The 19,961-nt window shown below is 47.9% G+C and overlaps 2 protein-coding genes across 3 annotated transcripts; one reads left to right on the top strand and one right to left on the bottom strand.

The window, feature by feature from the left end:
* Positions 1-667: 667 nt before the first annotated feature.
* Positions 668-9,379, bottom strand: cd81a (CD81 molecule a). Its single transcript, XM_067249288.1, has 8 exons — positions 9,153-9,379; positions 5,592-5,706; positions 2,203-2,300; positions 1,872-1,946; positions 1,588-1,707; positions 1,381-1,488; positions 1,185-1,268; positions 668-885 (listed from the first exon to the last, which is right to left on the bottom strand). The coding sequence occupies exons 1-8, from the start codon at positions 9,216-9,218 to the stop codon at positions 823-825; spliced, it is 729 nt and encodes a 242-aa protein (XP_067105389.1). The 5' UTR covers positions 9,219-9,379; the 3' UTR covers positions 668-822.
* Positions 9,380-10,600: 1,221 nt separating this feature from the next.
* On the top strand, positions 10,601-18,057 carry kcnc1a (potassium voltage-gated channel, Shaw-related subfamily, member 1a). 2 transcript variants are annotated; one of them, XM_067249023.1, is made up of 5 exons: positions 10,616-11,185; positions 13,815-14,741; positions 14,799-14,832; positions 15,694-15,876; positions 17,993-18,057. In XM_067249023.1, exons 1-5 carry the CDS (start codon positions 10,616-10,618, stop codon positions 18,055-18,057), a joined length of 1,779 nt encoding a protein of 592 aa, XP_067105124.1. The 2 variants fall into 2 exon arrangements, with proteins under 2 accessions (XP_067105125.1, XP_067105124.1); XM_067249024.1 differs by lacking the exon at positions 17,993-18,057 and having other exon boundaries at positions 10,601-11,185; positions 13,815-14,832; positions 15,694-16,067.
* Positions 18,058-19,961: the final 1,904 nt, after the last annotated feature.

The following is a 19,961-nucleotide window of genomic DNA, read 5'->3' as shown; positions in this document are numbered from 1 at the left end:
AGCCAAAGTCAACAGAGCATCTCATCAGAGGTTAAATAGACCTGGAGGAAATCAAAGAAACTGCTATGCAAAGTGGCCGGTATGAGACATGGGGTCCGTATAAAGGAGGGAGAATTATAAAATAGCCTATTAGTAAACTGTATAGTGGAATCAAACCCCATACTGATAGTTAGTGTACAGTCACGAAGAGTTAAGACAGGATAACACACAACGAACGATGGACACACTATAAGGCAGGGAGTCTAGGAGAGACCTCTCTATGGCTTCGGTTAGTTCAGATCCTCTGGCATGGTGCTACATCACCATCATCCTTTCACTGGTCCTTAGTGGTTGTTGGCAGACAAGCAGAGAGTACAGGAGTACAGGATTCAGCACAACACTCATGCTAGACAGTCCTACTGCACAGCTAATAATATATACAGTTTATACAGATACATTTGAATAAGCCAGCAGAATACAATTGTATGGAAAGAAGCAATTTCTCATATTTTGATCATCTATTCATTCGAGATGGACCGTACTGGTCAGGATGTGTGTGTAGATGTGCGCATGCATGTAAGTGCAAGGTTTGTGTGTGTGTGTTTATGTGTGCGTGTGTGTTGGTGTGTAGACTAGCGTTAGTCAAATATAAACAGCATCTGTGACTGATGACAGTAACAATAAAAAATAAGATTTTGCTTTTATCTTCGTAGGACTGACTGATTTGGCAAGCAAGTACATGTGAATGTGACAGGCTGTAAAAAAGAAAGGACAGAAGAGGTTCTCCTTCAGTCGTGGGCTTGTGGTGTCCCCCCCCCGTCGTCGTCCCCCTCCCTCCTGCTCTTAGTAGACCGGGCTGTTGCGGATGCCACAGCAGAGGACCATGCTGAAGATCATCTCAAAGATCTGCGAGAGAGAGAGAGAGAGACAGAGAGAGAGAGAGTGAGAGAGAGAGAGAGAGAGAGAGAGAGAGACGGTGGAGGAGAGGGAGAGGGAAACAACACGAAATCCATGATTCAGGGGTGGGTATTCTCTAGTCTCTGTGTGCACGAAACACATAATCGGGCTGATCTGAAATCCTAGGTTTCTCCCGCATCTCCTTATCCCATCTCTTGATCTGTCTATCCCTCCAACTGTCAATGCATACGTCTGTCTATCTGTTGATACTGACATCCATCCATCTGTCTATCTATCCCAATACGCACCATGATAACAGCCACCACCAGGGCTGCGATGCCGATGAGATAGATCTTGTCAGAGAACAGGTCGTTGATCTTGGTGTGACAGTTCTGCAAGATTGAGACCCAAGGTTAAGTTTCCACTATAGTGTTCACTATCAACAGTTACGGACTTAGACTCTAAAGGCTTGTTTCTCCAGTGGGTCAGGGCGTCAATTGTTACCTCCATTCTTGCAGCTGACTTAGGGCAGAGATCGGTGAGTCCCAACGTAGACAATCCCTTGGTCAGGATACTCGACAGGGAAGTACCTCCCTTTCCACAGCAATCCAGCTACAACAAAAAGACCCATATTATTCAATTCCAGACATGTCTGTGTATGTGTGTGTGTGTCCCTCTGTGAGTGTGTGTGTGTGCGTGTGGGACCCATACCGTCTCGTGAAAGACTTTCAGCACGGACGCAGCAGCCTGCTTCCTGTCGGGCTCAAAATTGGACTCCGACACCGCTTTCTCAAACACCGAGTCGTAGAAGTTGACCATCTCTTTGGAAATCTGACACAGAAGTGCTAGGGTTAGGTGAGAGCTTAACTGATCCGGTTAGGCCGATACAACTCACACTTGGACGTTTATGTGGGTATGCCCGTTTGAGAGGTTGATGTGAGGGGCTGGGAACTTATGTGCATGTTGTTTTCCAAGAAGAAGTATCTTCTTCTTACCGTATCTCTATGCATGAAGCCCCAGATTCCAGCAGCTACCTCACAGGCGAAAAGGATGACCAGGCAAGCAAAGAACTAAGAGTAATAAAAATATATTAGACGTGGAGTTGACCACACAACCATTCGAAGTGAAGAAGACCACACAACCATTAGAAGTGAAGAAGACCACACAACCAATAGAAGTATAGTTGACCACACAACCATTAGAAGTGGAGTTGACCACACGATCATTAGAAGTGGAGTTGACCACACAACATTAAAAGTGGAGTTGACCACACGATCATTAGAAGTGGAACTCTTAGTACACCCCAGTGACACAACAGAGACTCACCGTTCCTAGAAGACACTGGGACTCCTGGATGGCACCATAGCAACCAAGGAACCCAACAACCATCATCACTGAGCCAACAGCAATCAGAATGTGAACGCCTGAAAAATAATAGAGAATGAGAGAGAGAGATTATTAATAAATAGTGAAACAATTCAAATGGAGATAACATGATAATCCTTCTAAGCCTGATCATTTCAGTGAAGACTGACATTACCACATATCACCACCAGGGGGCAGACCTGTTTGTGAGATTTATTAGTGTTTTTGGCATTGTACAATGGAAGTTTACCACTGTATTTAGGCAAAGGAGTACAGAAAGAGAAAGAGAGAGACAGCAACATAAAACGGTTGAGGAGAATGAAATGTAGACGAGGAAAGAAGAATGAGAATGGTGCAATGGGACAAGGAAAAGTAAAACAGGCTTGTGAAGATTATATCCATAGGTTAATTACAGATGAAAGTCCGAATTTCAGGACGGCGGTTTGTTTCAGTTGTTTTTCTCTCTCTTCTGTCTCGCTCGATTGCCCACTTCCCTCCCCTCTTTCCTGGCACAGACTCGCCTCTCTCTCACTTACCCAATCCTCTCTCTTTGTTGTACCGCAACAGCCCAGCCCCTCCCCTAACCCCACGTCTTGTTCCCATGTCATGTGGAAGCTAATTGTATTATAGTCCACACGCATACACACATACAATCCCAATCACACCATCGCTCTCCCCTCCATCTCACGGAAGAGATGGGGGGGGAGATAAGACGGCCCCTCCCCCCCCCCACTCCCCCCTCCCCTTCCCTCCCCCTTCATAAATCGATGGCTTAGTGGCTGTCCGAGAGCTCCTTCAATCTCTGTAATGGCTAAGGGTTGGGGTTAACCTAACTAATGGCTGCTGATTCGATCACGGCTGGAGGAGACCGTCCCCTGGCATGACATCATCCGACGGGCCGGGGGGCGTGACTCCCCTGCTGAGCAGCAGGGCGCTGGCATGTTGCCTCCCCCCTCTCCACACTGTCCCGCACCTCTATCTCTGTATTCCTCTCCCAGCTCAATCCTTCCTATCTTTTTACGCATCCACTAACTGCTCGTTTACCATGACCCTAACCTCTTTCTACCTACCTAATATGCATATCTTTTAACAAAAGAAAAACTCAACTCTGGAGACCGATTGCCTCAGTAGCAGATATGTAACTTGTCAAACCTAAGACGTTTCATCTGTCCAAAACATGGACAAATGCCCCAAAACGTCAGAATTAAACATGAAGTGAATGGAAATGTCCTTCTGTGGAATCAGTGGCTTGTGAGTGAGTGCGTTGGCGTGGAGAAGAGAGAGAGAGAGTGAGAGAGAGAGAGGTGTAATGCCCAATGCAGCTGTTAAGTTCATTACAGCTAGCTGTCTGGGGGCCGCAGAGGAAAAAGCTGCAGTCAAACCAACCTGTCCATGATGTCAGGCTTTCCAGTGTGAGGAACCCTCCACACTAACCAGCCTAGCCTACATCAGTATGTATACCGAGGGGAAACTCTGGTATTTAAGCCCCACCACTCTCTACAGACCCTCACTCTCTATGAGAAGACTACAGAGAACTACATAAGACAAATGTGGAAAGTATCCCAGAAGTAGGCAAAACAGAAAGATGGGGAGATCTACACAAACAGCACAGAGAGGGGGAATAACAGGGGAGGAAGGGGGGCGGAACCAAAAGAGGCAGGGTGATGTCTAGGGGGAGGGGGAGACAGATAGAGGTAGAGAGAGGGATAGGGGGAGGGGGAGACAGAGAGAGGGATAGGGGAGAGGGAGAGAGGGATAGGGGGAGGGGGAGACAGAGAGAGGGATAGGGGAGAGGGAGAGAGGGATAGGGGGAGACAGAGAGAGGGATAGGGGGAGACAGAGAGAGGGATAGGGGAGAGGGAGAGAGGGATAGGGGGAGACAGAGAGAGGGATGGTAGATAGCAGTGACAGAGCGTAGAGTGGAAGCAGGCAGACAGACACCAAGAACAGTCCATAGATGTTAACCACAACCAGATGTGGAAGAGAGAAAAGGAAAGCTTCAGTGGAAAGAACGGAGGGAAACTTTCTCAGGGGGAGAAGACGAGGCGGGCGGGCTGGTGAGGAATTTTTTCCTTTACTGACCACGCTGTAAAAATGGAGACTGTTTATATAACAGGCAGGATGGAACCATTAGGTTTGTTAGGGTGAGTTTGTTGTGAGGGGATTTTGTTTTTCGCCACAGAAACCACGCCCCCTTTCTTCAATGCTCCCTTGAAACTCCGCGGACAGAAACATGGTCTGCCTCAACACAGCAACACAATTCTGCCACTAAAGATAACACACTGGGAAGCCCCCAGGTCACACACAGCACTCCAGTCTGTCCTTCACAGTGCATAGACCCTGCTCCAGTCCAGTCTGTCCTTCACAGTGCATAGACCCTGCTCCAGTCCAGTCTGTCCTTCACAGTGCATAGACCCTGCTCCAGTCCAGTCTGTCCTTCACAGTGCATAGACCCTGCTCCAGTCCAGTCTGTCCTTCACAGTGCATAGACCCTGCTCCAGTCCAGTCTGTCCTTCACAGTGCATAGACCCTGCTCCAGTCCAGTCTTTTCTAAACACCAACATGGGGAAATGGGACAGCAGTCCAGTCCAGTTTTTGGCCCTTAAAAGACTCCAGACTCCCCCTTTCCCAGTCCGGTCTTTAGAGGGAGCCTGCTGGGGGCCGCTGGTGTGGCTCCTGTGAACCTTGAGCCTGTTCTGACTAATCAGTGTCTGAAGTCTGCTTTCCTTCAGTGAGAGTTTGCCTCATGTTTTCCAGCAGGCAGCTTGGATGCCATCCTACAGCACAGTGTGTCTTGGCAGACCAAATAAAGTTGCAGTGATAATATAGTTTAATATTATTTCTTTTTCTTTTTACTGTGCACATGTGTGAAAGGGGTACAAGGCAGATTAATTAAGAACGTATTATTATTTACAATAACATCCTGGAAAAAAGAGACTATATTCCTCCAGTAGGGGTGGGGGAAGGGAGGTGTACCAGCCTTCATTTATGGCTCAACCATGGAAAATCCAAGATATGATGGCAACTTGTATTTGCACTTTGGCATATTGATTTTTTAAAGATGTGTTTTGGTAGCAAACCTCAGATCCACAAGGTTTTCCTAAAGAGAATGGAATTAGGAACTCAACTGAAGCCAAGATTCCTTTAGGGGTTAGTGATACAGTCTGAAACGCAGAGGAGGAAAATAAAGAGAGAGGGTGAGAAAGAAAGATAGCCTACTGTAGACAGAGAGAGAGAGAGAGAGAGAGAGAGAGAGAGAGAGAGAGAGAGAGCAGGTAGATGACAGATTTCCAGATAGGAAATTGTGTTTATAGGTATTTATGCTGAGTAGGTGGTGTGAGGATACTTACTGAGGTAGAAAGTGCTGGGAGGCTGGGAGTCCTCAAATTTGAGCTCCAGCAGGCTGCTGGTCTGCTGGTCATGTCTCAGCCATAAAGCCACTCCCAGGATCACACCTCCTGCAAGCTGGACATGACAGCCATAACTTTAGTTAGACAGACATACAGACAGACAGACATATTGTCTTATTACAGACAATAAATACTGTAATAAAGGATATGTGAAGACATCCACAGCAGCAGTTACAACACTACATGCTGTGAATCATCATAATATCACAGCTGGCTCAGGGTATCACCCTCTTGTCACACTTTCCCGGAAAGACACCGCCACAAGCTCAAATGTCACCACTTACAAAACCCACACAGAGGTTCTCTCTGTGCAACGTGTGACGTCCAGTGGAGCACGCAGGAAACAGGCTCTGGCCAAACGTCTTTTCTGTCCTCTCATCCCCTAACCCTCCCCCCCCATCCCTCCCACCCTCTACCCCCCTACTCTCTTACAGAGAGGCCCATTCCAGCGCGGAGACAAACTGCTGCCTAGCAACCCGATAAACAGTGAGAGTGCCAAAGGGTGAGGCCAAGAGTGCTAGCATTCTAGTCGCAAGGAAGAGATGCTCTGTGGTCACACACAGACACACATATAGACACACACACACACATGCTGTATACACACACATACACACAAGGACCCATACATGCAGTTTAAACCCAGTCAGACTGGGTCTACAACAGCAACAGACAGGTGGGAATGGCATGAAATTTACATCCCCTTGGATCAAAGGTAGAGTTTGACCAGCTAATCGTTTATTGTAAAGTCAAACAGACCCACCACTTTGTTACCAAACTCTTAGTAAAGCGATAGGGCTTGTAAACCTCATGTCCTAAATGTTTGTTTTTCTAAAATCTACATTAGCAAATGAACCCAATAAAATACACAGGGTTGGTGGAGTAAATAAGAGACAAAATATCTTTTTAACCCGTGATTGATTCAGTATGTTGAGCTACTCTGGCTTTTCTGGCTACGACCACCTTGTTTAAAGGTTGTTTTTGTGAGATTGCTGGCAGTCTCTCAGCAGGCTTGACAACCCTTAGCAACAGCGCCAGAGGAGAACATCTAGAATTCGACCAGGAGAACTCAACAGCGCAATCCTATGCCATGTTTACCTTGCCATGTACTACACAGTAAACAACCACTATCAAAACAGACCATTACTTGTGGTATATTGTTGAATTTGTTAAGGATTAGGTAAAATTAGTTGAAGTTTACTGAGACGTCAGTTTGAGTCAGCTGTCCTCCTCCTGTATTTGGAGTGCTCCCTCAGCTGTCGCTGGTCCTCTAATGGATACAACACGGTCTAAATGCACCCCTCCCTCTCTTTCTCCCTCCCTCCCTCCCTCTCTTTCTCCCTCCCTCCCTCTCTTTCTCCCTCCCTCCCTCCCTCCCTCCCTTTCTCTCTTTCTCTCTCTCCCTCCCTCCCTCCCTCTCTTTCTCTCTCCCTCCCTCCCTCCCTCTCTTTCTCTCCTTCCCTCCCTCCCTCTCTTTTTCCCTTCCTCCCTCCACCTGCCAGTCCCCCTCTGATGGACATAACATGCTATAGCCCCACACCCTCCTCCTTTCCACCCTGACCACCTGTCAGCTCCCCTCCCAAGCCAGGGTGAGAAGGGTGGGGTTCTGAGTGGGGGGTTCTCAGCAACCTCTGTCCATGTAAGTTCTGGGCTGGTTGTATGAGTCACAACCAGTCAGTGGATATGATCAACATTCCAAAAGTATCAAAAGTACAGTAACTTAATGAAAAATGCAACTGATGCCAAAAGTGTGTTTAACCAGCTTCCTGATATCCACTTCCCCATCTACATTTAGAGAAAGTTATTAAAGGGAAAACGAAAATAACAAATATTGTTTTGCTCCAAGTTCCTTACTACAGTTAAGTTTGAGTTGTGGTATGAGTGGGGTAGTTAGTTACAGCTCTGCCCCTCTGGTGTGAGGTCTATTTCTGTCTCTGGCCCAGTGGACGAGAGATTGTAAAATGCCTGGCAGGCTCGTGAGGTATAGGATCGAAAGGGGTTTAACCTGACCTCGAGAAGAGTTGAACTGGAACAGAAACACACAACCACACACACAGACATTTCGACTGACAGTCCTTCAGAATAAATTCAAGAGACCACTATCAAGACGGAACATAAAAACAATTGTATGTTCACATGACAGGATGTGCTTAACCAATTAGCTATTTCCATCCAGATCCTCTTGCAATAGATAATGTCAGGATGAAGCTATGAGTCACTGCTGACTACAGCCTGTACCCAGACCAGATGAAGCCCAATGCCACTGGACCCAGCTTCGGCCCTATAGTCTCAGGTCCAGCCTCATGACATACCATCTATCACTATCCCCAGTCACAGCTCTCCTTCAAACTGAAACATATAAAGCAAGAGTTTGGCCTCACAGTTTACAACATTTGGTAGCCTTGACTTCTCTACAGCCTTGAGGCTTTCAATCCATCTGTTGTGTCTAGTGATGTAAGGGACTGGAACACAGGCATTTTGATTCCATTCTCATCTGTTCCAAATAGTAGGCTATTAGTCTTTGAGAGTTGGATATAGGCTAAAATATCACCTGTCTTCAGTCAACTTCAAATATACATATTGTGTAACAAAAAAACTATATATTCTCATCTTTAAAATAAAGATTTATAATTCTGTCTCAAAATGAAAAGTTGTCTGTCTATAGAAGCGTTGCTATGAATAACATGTTTGTAATCATTTTGTCACAATTTCCGTTCAAGTGATTCATCCACCATTGCTAACTTCCTCGGTCTCAGAGCCAAGGGGATTCGGGCTCGTTTAGACCTCCCTCCCTCCCTTATGTTCCTCGCCGAGGAAAGAATGTGGATGGTGGTAGAGTTGTTCACATAATAAACATGGTCTGGCCACAGCGTTGAAAACTACTAGCCAATGTCCACTATTAAATGAGCAAATAACAGACAAATTCGGTTAGGCCTAAAGATATTATTAGGCAACATTTGTCTAAGGGTATTAAGACTAGGCTACCAATCCAAACAATGCATATTTTGAATACATAAACACGTCCTGTTTGATAATCCGCGCTCTCAAATTAAGTCCAATACCCAGCCTACGGGTTTATTCTATTATTCAGTAAAAAAAAAATACAACGTAACATAAACGTTCAATAATGGTCTGTACGATGCGGTCCCTTGAATATGGCCACTCCTGTACCGTTATTTGTACTGGATATGAGGGCGCACCGCGCACCAGCGTGTTTAGGCCATAAATAGATCTCCGAAAAAAAATATGTTTTTTTCAATAAGAAAGATAGGCCTAACAACAATGAGTTGGTCAATGCAAGCATTACGCCAAAAGTTAAAGGGATCGTTCTTAGATGCCTCCAGTAGGCTGCAGTGCAAGTGATTTTTTCTCCTTAATTTTTAGTTACTTAAAATTGAACTAGCCTATAAGAGTGGCTAGCTTTAAATTATAAAAATACTCATAATATCTACTAAAACGCAAGATTATGAGAACATTTTAATTTAATATGCAACACAAACATACCCAAAAGATGAAATTGAAGAAGAAAAGGAGATATTTGATACATTTGGTGCAGCCTTCCACTCCCATGGTTGAAGATTTCGGATCCTTTAGACGCGATTGGTATACGCAGGTCAGAGATCTTTGAATAAAAGGAAACTGAATTTTTCGACAACGCTCTTTGTAGGTCTGAGGTTCAGTCGAAGCACATAGGCAACACCCTGTGATTCCCCCGCCCCTGAAAAAAATGATGGCAGCCCACACCACACACAACCGACAAAATGTACGCAGTCTTTTCGGGTGAGTCCGCCTGAACAGTTTAATATTTGTAGTCTACCTCGTTCTCTCTTTGCACCTAATTAGTTGTGCAAGGGTGACACCTACAGGTCGACTTTAGTAAAGAGATCCATGCTTCTGCAGTATTTGGTAAATTGCCTGGGAGGGGCGGTGTGTTGTACAGGTCTATTCTGAAACTGCTGTTACTATACATCTGAGGCAATGAATCTGTCTAGTATCAGGTTGCTCACATTGCCTTCCTTAAAAGAAACCTTGATTTAAATAAGACCTGTTTGTGGTTCATCAATGGCGATCCATACCAGCATATCCACTGGCCTGCTAAATGTTGTCGACAATTATTGATTGAGCAGCATTAACTTTATAACGTGCCAAAACAACTGTGCAACTGACAGATTCATGTTCAAAGCTCGTGATTTAACTTTAATCCGCGTATCGTTCTAAAAAATCCAGCATCTTTTTTTGGTCTGCTGAAAAAGGCTTTGCGCATGGTTTTCTCTTGTATGTTGTATAGAGCATGCACGTCAGATTGCATGCAGTGACATGCAGTGGCGCGTTCTTTGAGGAACCGCATCGAGCTGTCTAAAAATAAACAGGTGCATGAAGTCAACGGTAATTGGCACAAATCAATCGAGATCTCCCTATAGTCTTGCTTCTGGTGCGATCAGAGAGGACATTGGAAGAAGAGCAAGTGTCTTATTTCAAGAACGGTAGGAGGAGAGAGAGAGAGAGAGAAAGAGAGAGAGATGCGCTAAGAGCTACTGGTGCTGTCCCTTCAGAACCACCCCTGGATATATTCAAACGGGTTTGGATTTGGCTGCAAGGATTTTATATAGCAATTTATCTGGACTCTTGAGATCTGGACGTCTTTGTTTTGGGGATGTTACCATACATGTTATAGCCTGGGAGTCTTAGTGATCTTTCCCCCTCATTCTCTGCAGTTTCTTAAATATCTGAGCAGGCGAGGCAGTGATGTCTTTGGTAGGGTTAGCCTAGCCTTCCTCGCTTCTTCTAAATTGTAGTGTTTTGACTGCTAAAACCAGGTCTCTGTGTCTTCATCTCCTTCTCCTCTTCTCACCCTCCTCATCATAACCACCCTCAGCTCCAGTGATGGCCAGGTCTCACAGCATTGTCTCGGTAAAGATGTGGATTAGACTGCCAGGGAACTGCTCGAGACATGTATAAGCGACGCAATGGGCCAAGGCGACGAAAACGACCGTATCGTGATTAACGTGGGAGGGATCCGGCACCAGACCTACCGAAGCACCCTTCGCACCTTGCCGGGAACCCGGTTAGCTTGGCTCGCGGAGCCCGACGCGCACAGCCACTTTGACTATGATGCAAAGATTGATGAATTTTTCTTTGACCGTCACCCGGGCGTCTTCGCCCACATTCTTAATTACTACAGGACCGGTAAGTTGCATTGCCCTGCGGATGTATGCGGGCCATTGTACGAAGAGGAGTTGGCGTTCTGGGGTATCGACGAAACGGACGTTGAACCATGCTGTTGGATGACTTATCGACAACACCGAGAGGCCGAGGAGGCTTTGGATAGCTTTGGGGGTGGGCCTGCTGAGAATGGGTCTGATGACACGGAAGCGGATATGTTAGGAGACCCTGGGGATGGAGACGATGAGATGGAGATGACCAAGAGGCTGGCCCTCGGGGACTCAGCGGACGCCAAGGCGGGATTCCATTGGAGACGGTGGCAGCGGCGCGTTTGGGCACTCTTTGAAGATCCATACTCTTCTAAATATGCAAGGGTGAGTTGTCTATACTGCATACTGCATTCACTCTTAGTTAATTTAATTGTGGTTGATATTACAGTCCAAGTTCGTTCAGGCAGGGGAAACTGCAATGACAACAGTGTGCGCTCGCGCGCTGAAAACGTGTGTTGTATCCAGGCGGCATGTCCGATCGATTGGTGGCCTCCCCTCGTGCGTCAACTTGATAAGCGTTCCGGGGTTGCTTTCCAGAATTAACTCATGAAGACTGGATGAAAGACCACATAGAGCCAAGGTTAAATATTTGATGTTTCTTCTGTTCAATTGTTTATAAGCCTTTGCACAGTCGGACACTTTGTCAGAGAAATTGCCAAGATAGATCTTTAGAGGGGGTGAGATAGGGACTCCACTAATCATGTATATCATTATAATTCCTTTAAATCACTTTTACTCTGTAGACTAGAGTGAGATCAAGGCTAAGGATAGGGAATGACCAGGGGTTGGAGACAGTATGAAATCTGTGAAAGGGGTCAGAGCAGGAGCTAGGGGTTAGGGGGTATGCTATTTTGTAAGAGGAGGCTTGTGCATCTGTGTGTGGGTGAAGAGTAGGTGTGTACGTTTGGCCTGTTGAATACTGGAAAGTGAGAGTGGAGGTGTGTGGGTGTGGAGGTGTGTGGGTGTGGAGGGGTGTGTGTGCAGAGGTGTGTGGGTGCGGAGGTGTGTGGGTGTGGAGGTGTGTGGGTGCGGAGGTGTGTGGGTGCGGAGGTGTGTGGGTGTGGAGGTGTGTGGGTGTGGAGGTGTGTGGGTGTGGAGGTGTGTGGGTGTGGAAGTGCAGCATCCTCCTCCAGTCCCAGTACTGACAAACGTGATAAGGGCATGACCCTTGAGCCATGCTCCATACCCGAGGGACACACACATCACGTTTCTCAGTGCCTTGACCTGTCCTTGACTTCAGAATGAGATCCATACTACATCGCAGGGAGTGGAGGGGAAAAAAAGTGCACTTGCGTCCAAAACATAAACCCTCAATGACTTTTCTATCGATAAAACAGACCCTCTTATAACAGCACCGTATTGCGTGTGAAAAAAGCGCACGTGTGCACGTATCACCCCCCCCCACACACACACACACACACACACATATTCTGAGTGGCTCTCTGAGAGCCCTGCATAAAAAATGACCCTGACTAGCTGTCTCTGGGAACTTGGCTGCAAGCTCCAAACTGGGGCAAGGAGAGAGCTGGTCAGACAGGCTGAGTGACTGGCAGAAAGACAGGCCGACAGAAACCTAGACACAGACATGCAGGTAAACAGGCGGGCGGGTAGACAGGCCAACAGAGAGACAGGGAGGTTGGCAGACAGGCAGACATCTTTAAGTAATTACATCAATGTGATCTGAGGGGAATTCCTCTCCATGTTGTCTCTCACATCCACCTGTCAATAGAGTCAAATAACATTCCAGTAGCCTGAGGAGACATTTGGTCTGAGAAGTTGCAGACAGACCTACATCATCACAAGAGTAATATCTCCACGGAAACTCCGCCGCGATGACTCTCACTCTGAGTCTCTTAAAAAACACTGTTTTCAAACACCAGGTGTGCATGAACTCACCCACTGGACCCGTTCCCAAACACAAACACACGTACGACCCACTCGTTCGCCACGGGCGCGTCTTCGGGGCTCGCGCGCTCTGTGTTCTCCGTGATCTTCGGCTCCTCTCCACCTCCAGGGGGCCAGATGGGAGGAGAACAAGGTGCCTCCACAGGAGAACGTGACAGGCTTTCATCTCTGGGAGCCAAGCTGAGTGGGAGTGGGAGGTGGGAGAGGAGGCCTGCAGTCTGTCTCCTACACGCAGTGGCTCCATAACAGTGCAGAGCTAATGCACACACTGCACTGAACTACGTGGTACCGCATAGTGATGTATTGTACTGTACGGTACAGTGGTTTACTGCGTTGTTCTGTACTGTGGTGTATTGCACATATCTGTTACTGGACGGTATGGTGGTGTATCCCAACAGCATGGCTGGCATCAAGCTCGGTTCTTCAGCATGTTCTCACCGTTTCGGAGTTTCTTCAAAGGGAATCTCGTGTCCCACAAAGTCGAATGATAAAGTTAGCTGGCCAGCTTTAAATGAGCGGCCAATATAGGGCATCTCTAGATGTTCAAAAATAACATGAAGTGCTTGAATATGGGTTGGTAGGAGGACCTATCTGGAGGCATGTTGAAGAGTTAGCTTTCAAACATGTTCATCGCCCATCAATCCTCCTCTCCTGTGTATCTGGGAGGCCAGAGAGTGAGAGTGTTTCTCAGTGGTGAGTTTCATGCTTGTCAGGTTCATTCCAGTCTGCCTATTTGATGCCACTGTGTAAACAAGACTGTACTGTCAGCCTTTATTAGGAACCTGCTCCACACACACACACAAACACACACACACACTCAACCACATATACTCACACACAAACACAGTGTTCTATTGCCCCTCTAATTGCCTGAGTTGTAGCGTAGCCCTTTCCCAGAAGTTCAGCATGAAATCAGATGCTCTTCAGTCGAGCACACTTGAGTGCCTACCATCCAGCATCACCACATCCTAAACTCTCTCTCTCTCTTTTCCTCTGTTCCCTTATCCCTTTCACTTATCCCGCGCTCTCTTTTTCTCCTCCCCGACAGCGGGTGGCCTTTGCCTCTCTCTTCTTCATCGTGGTCTCCATCACAACGTTCTGCCTGGAGACCCACGAGGCCTTCAACCCCATCGTCAACTACACGGACATCGACCCCGTGGACAACAGCACCCGCGTGTACCAGGAGACGGAGACGGTGGTCTACCTCACGTACATCGAGGGCGTCTGCGTGATGTGGTTCACCTTCGAGTTCCTCATGAGGATCACCTTCTGTCCCAACAAGCTGGAGTTTGTGAGGAACACCCTGAACATCATCGACTTTGTGGCCATCCTGCCCTTCTACCTGGAGGTGGGGCTGAGCGGCCTGTCGTCCAAGGCGGCCAAGGACGTCCTGGGCTTCCTCCGGGTGGTGCGCTTCGTCCGGATCCTGCGCATCTTCAAGCTGACCCGTCACTTCGTGGGGCTCCGTGTTCTCGGCCACACGCTGCGCGCCAGCACCAACGAGTTCCTCCTCCTCATCATCTTCCTCGCCCTGGGCGTGCTCATCTTCGCCACCATGATCTACTACGCCGAGCGCATCGGAGCCTCGCCCAACGACCCCCGTGCCAGCGATCACACGCATTTCAAGAACATCCCCATCGGCTTCTGGTGGGCGGTGGTCACCATGACGACGCTGGGCTACGGCGACATGTACCCCCAGACGTGGTCGGGCATGCTGGTGGGCGCTCTGTGCGCCCTGTCGGGCGTGTTGACCATCGCCATGCCCGTGCCCGTCATCGTCAACAACTTCGGCATGTACTACTCCCTGGCCATGGCCAAGCAGAAGCTACCAAAGAAGAAGAACAAACACATCCCTCGAGCGCCCCAGCCCGGCTCCCCCAACTACTGTCGCTCGGGGCTCAACTCTCCACGCCCGAGCTTGCACAGCGACACGTGTTCCCAGCACGCCCCGCACAGTGAAACCTGCCCTCCCCACGTCACACGCATCGACTCCATCCCGCAACACGCCTCGTACAACGACACGTGCCCTCAGGCCGCGCAGGAAGTCCAAGAAGTCAACCGGATAGGTGAGACCCGTCTCTCTCCAGCTCTTTCTGTCTCTGAATCTGTCTGCATACTGGCGTCCACAATCCATTGCATGTACTATCCAGCTTCACGAGGTTCAGTCATGTTGTAGGATGACCTCAGAGATATTGACCAATAAAAGATGTCGCCAGAGGTTGGACCCCTGCGTACCTAAAGCCTTTATTCATCCTCTCCCAGTCTTTTATTCCGTGCCAGCGCCTGTTACCATGACGACAGTTTCCAGGCAATGCACAATAGATGGGGCCTCTGCAGACTTTAAACAACTTCTCCTGATCGGGCAACTGAAGCTCACACACAGTACATCTGTACCTGATCCACAGCTCTCACCTCACAGCCCCGTTATCTGAAAACCTGAGTCACACAGACAACCTCTGCTTGCAGAGGAAAGGTTGCATAACTTGTAAAGCACTTCTCACAAAAAAGCTGCTCCCTTGAGTAGCTGATGTAATGAAGCATACTAGCGTACCACACACACATACACACGCACACATACATATACACACACACACACACACACATACATACACACACACACACACACACACACACACACACAAGCACACACACAGAGACACACAAATTCATACACTCGCAAACTCAAAAACACATACTTGAAACTTGCTGGAGAATGCAGGCGGTGGCTAAAAACGCTACCCATACTAGTTTATTGATGACTGCTTTGCATGCTGGGAATGTGTCGTTTCTGATTGTTGGGGAGTTTAGGCAGGTCTATGTGGCAGGTCATGCCATAGAGACAGCACTTGTTTTAAGTCACTCTTTCCTCCTTCAACCTCTTGTTATGGTGATGGTGACCCATGTGTCATGTGTATGTGATGTTCCAGATCCCAAAGTGAACGGGGAGGCTGCCAAGGCAGCACTGGCCAATGAGGACTGTCCCCACATCGACCAGGTGATGTCACCTGAGGACGGCCAGGTGTTTAGCCCCGCCTCCGACCGGGACCAAACATGCTTCCTGTTGGCCATGGGCGGGAGACCTGGACTGTCAGGGGCGAGAGGGAGGAAGGGTACGTTATGCTACACGCAATCGTACACACACACACACACACCCAGGTACCCACGCAACGTACTCCACATGTACCGTATGCAGTCCACAGTAAAATCATCCCCCTATCTTCTTCCAACACTCTTTTTAGATGTTGAACTCCATCTTTTTCTCTGTCTTCCTTTTTCTACTCTCTTTTTTTCACTGTCCTGACTGGAGAGCTAAACCCTTATTTAAGTTAGTCTTGTTTTTATTGATCTCATGTTAAATGCTTTTGTTAAAAGTATGCTGTCAAAAACAAATCCTTGCTTTTTGTTTTCCTGGCACGTTTTTAATCCATCAGAAGGTTACGTTTACCCTCAATAAAACCCTCCATCTAAGCTCCCTCCCCCCTCCCTCCATTGGATTTGTTGTCAGTCTTTGACAGGCACACTGCCCCCCCCCTTCCCCTCCACCCCTCCCCCGAGGCCAGACTTAACTTTCCTTTTTTCTGTTTTTCTTTGTTGTTTGTTTGTTTTTCCTTGTTTTTCTTCATCCATCGTCTTATTCGTTTGTTTCTCATCCATGTACGTGATTGGCCAGTAGGGCGGTCGGGGGTGGAGTCAACAGGCCAAGGTTGCCAGGGTTACCCTCTGCTGCAGCTAGGCTGGGCGGACGGCCTAGCCACGCCCACAACCTGATGCCCTGAGACAATCCATCCACCAATCAGAGAGCTCCTCAACCACGACCCCCCCCCCCCTCACACCTTCATAGCATGACAGCATCATAAAATAGTACAGAAGACTACAGTTGAATAGAACTGAGAAGATAACGATAGTCGTAGCGTACAGTAGAGCAGAGGAGAGTAGAGTGGGGTCAGAAGACTGACCACTGCAGCCGTGTCTGCCCTTAGCCTCGACCAGACGGTCACAGACACACAACACACAGCGGCACTCTGACATGCTGAAATATCACATCTATATATATATATGTTATACCTGTGCACATGTATCGTGTATGTGCGTTTGTGGTGTGTGTGTGCGTGTGCAGGTGCGGGTCTGTAATGTCTATGTCATCTCATCCTGTGCTGCTGGGTGCTCCGTGCAGGCATGTGTCGTGCCGGTCTCCTCACGCATGTGGGGAGGGGGGGGGGCAGGGGGAGGGAGTTGCATGCTATATGCCGGAGCTTGCGTAAGCACAGACGGCATGTCACTTTGGCTTTGAGGTTGCACCGCGCGATGACGACGTGGATGGTACGATGACACTTGACTCTCGGCCCGCCTGTCTTATCTGTCCACCCGGCTTGTCTATCTGCTTACGTGTCTCCGTGACCCTATCCACCTGCATAGTGTATCTGTTGACCCGCCTACCTTTCGGCATCTTTGCCCGTGTCTTTGTGGGTCCATTTCCTGCTCAGCTCCTGTGGTCTTCTGAACTTTGCTTGACTGCCGTGAACTTCAGTGGTGGTCTGATGTGGTCTGATGTAGTGTAGTGTGTTCCAGTGTGGTGGTCTCATGTAGTCTATTGTGGTGCTTTCTGTTGCTTTAACTGTGGTGGTCTTCTGTGGTGTGAGTCATTCCAAAGGGGCAGACATCAAGTCACGCGGATCACTCGTGAATTGTTAGTGACTGTCGAGTTTAGCCAGCCTTACTGTTTGGACAGCCCTTCCTGAACATGCAGACCAGAGGACTCCTGCGGCACTCCCACTGCACACCTTCCCGACAGGAAGGGCGACGAGGAGCCCAGTGGCTCCTGCAATTTTTCTTGTGAGACACGTGTCCTTTGATCCGTCGATCTCTACTTCGCCCTCGCTCTCACTTTCTCTCTCTTTTTCTCTACTCTGTCGTCGCTTCGCCTTCTTCTCTCTGTCCCTCTCTCTCTCTCTCTCTCTCTCTCTCTCCGCCTCTCTATCTCTCTGGCAGCCAGCTGGACCCAAAACGTTTTTTTCTTTCTTTCTTTCTTTCTTCCCTCACTGTCCTGAGATTTCGTCTCTTCCTTTTTCCTTCCCTCTTTACACATCTGTCTCTCGTTCCCTCCTCTCTTCGCGGATCACAGTGATAGAGTTTCTTTTTTTTTTCCTCCACCGTCTGAGCTCCTATTGTCTCTGTCCGTCTGTCCTGCTGGCTGCTGGCTGATCCTGAGCTCCCTCTCTACCACAGATCCCTGGACAGAGGAGACTGTCCTAGTTAAATACATGCAGGCGGAAGTTCTCAGAGTGACCTGAGGGGGGCGCAGTGCACAGTGAGACTGGGACAAAACCTGGCCTGTGGTGTTCTCTCCTCTCCAGCGCTGTTGATCCCCACAGATGGAGGGATGACAGGGCACAAACCAAGGGAGAGGTGGAGGTAAAGAAACAGAGAGCTCTTTCACTCTCTGGGGGATTCTTCTCCGGCATGGAGGAAGATCAGGATTGAAGATGGCATTCCTGCTGTTATCGCTGTAGGGACTTTTTTTCCCCTCCGACTGGAAGGGCGGAGTGGAGGATTCCAAGGGCCAGCCTGACAATGGTGGAATGTAATCTATCAGGAGGGGGGGAAGGGGGGAGGGGGAGGCGATCCATGACTGCTAGAGACATGAGTGATGGCACCTTGTCTTCAGTGAAATATGTCCGTGTGTTCCTTTAGCATGAGTTGCATGGTGGACTATGAAACGATAACGTCCTAACTGTTCTATTTCTGTGGGGATTCTCCTTTCTTCTAAAGGTTCCACACCTTTGCATACTATTTATGTAGCCAAACAATAAGGTGTTGAATGACAGTGTGCTTTTCTTTAGCAAACCTTTTTTTTTTTTTTTCTCTTTCTCATGGTTGAGTTCTTGACCTTGGCAGCTCAGGTCACGTTGACCACCAATCATATTCCTGGATCAGAGACTTACAGGTGGGAGGGGGTGTTTTAGCAGCTCTCTAATTGGTCCAAATCTTGTCTCTGTTGGCATGCTTGTGATCCTGGATCGTATCTGGGCTTAATGGAGTCATCTATTTTTTTGTTGATCTTTATTAGATGTTTACAAAAGATTATTTATGGAAATGATGATAGTTCTCATTGTTACTGTCAAAATAAGAAATACTTTTAACAGTGTTATTTTTGAAAGAAAATTACAAAAAAATATATAAAAATGAGAGCGCTGATGGTTTAGCACAGGGGTAGGTGTGTACACATCTTTGCTTCTCACAACACTGAGCTGGGAACTCGGAAAGCTGCAGGAACTCCGTGTACATTTGAAAAACTTACGAGCACTGTATGCTGTTTGAAACTTGACGGAACCCAAACTTGCATGCACAGCGTTATGCAACATGAAATCAATAGACAAAAAAAGAGTGCAAGACCACAACTTAGCATGAAATAAATTTTTGTATGAAGCCTTTTACAGGGAGTTTGTATTTGATTGGCCTGTGTGGATGTGAATGTGTTTCCCCTGTGGCCTTATGGGAGTCAGCTGCAAGAGGTCAGCTGGATGCTGGAGACCAGGCCAGGAGAGAGGAGAGCAGACCTCGTGAAACCAGAACACCCCAGCATGGCTGAATACACCGCATGATGATGATGATGATGATTTTGATGATGATGTTGATAACTAGACCTTCATCCTCAGCTAATGGGAACGTGAGATAAACGCATGGTTTGCTCTGACTCGTAAGACACTTTTTATACACACGCATGCACGCATACACACACACACACGCAGGGGTACGGTGCATCGGCCTAGCATGAGTGAGGCATGGTAAACTTCCTGGTTTACCATGGACAGGCCACAACCCTCCTGAAGGTAGAATCCAAAATTAAGAACATTTTCGTACTATCTTTTTCTTTATTGTTTACGTTTTTGTTTCGCCATCTGTAGTCTGCTGAAGGATAACAGCCATGTCTCTTTTCTCCCTGTGTACAGCGTCTCGTCGCTCCGGCCGACCCAGACCGGACAAACGCACTTCCGACACACATTCAGTGTGTGTTATGAACCATGGAGTCCCCACTACCCTGTGTACTGGACACAACCTGCCCTCTCCTACCTCTTAACCCTAACCCATCCCCCTATACTTCTCTTTGCTTCTTGCCTGTACTGCTGTCTTTGCCTTTCCTCCCCTGTCCCTTATTCTGACCGTGACTCTCTACTCTCCCTTCCCGTGCCCTCTC

The sequence above is a fragment of the Osmerus mordax genome, chromosome 13, assembly GCF_038355195.1.
Source record: "Osmerus mordax isolate fOsmMor3 chromosome 13, fOsmMor3.pri, whole genome shotgun sequence".
Taxonomy (NCBI): Eukaryota; Metazoa; Chordata; class Actinopteri; order Osmeriformes; family Osmeridae; genus Osmerus; species Osmerus mordax.
Note: the sequence above shows the minus strand (reverse complement) of the source record. Positions and strands in the feature narration are given on the sequence as shown.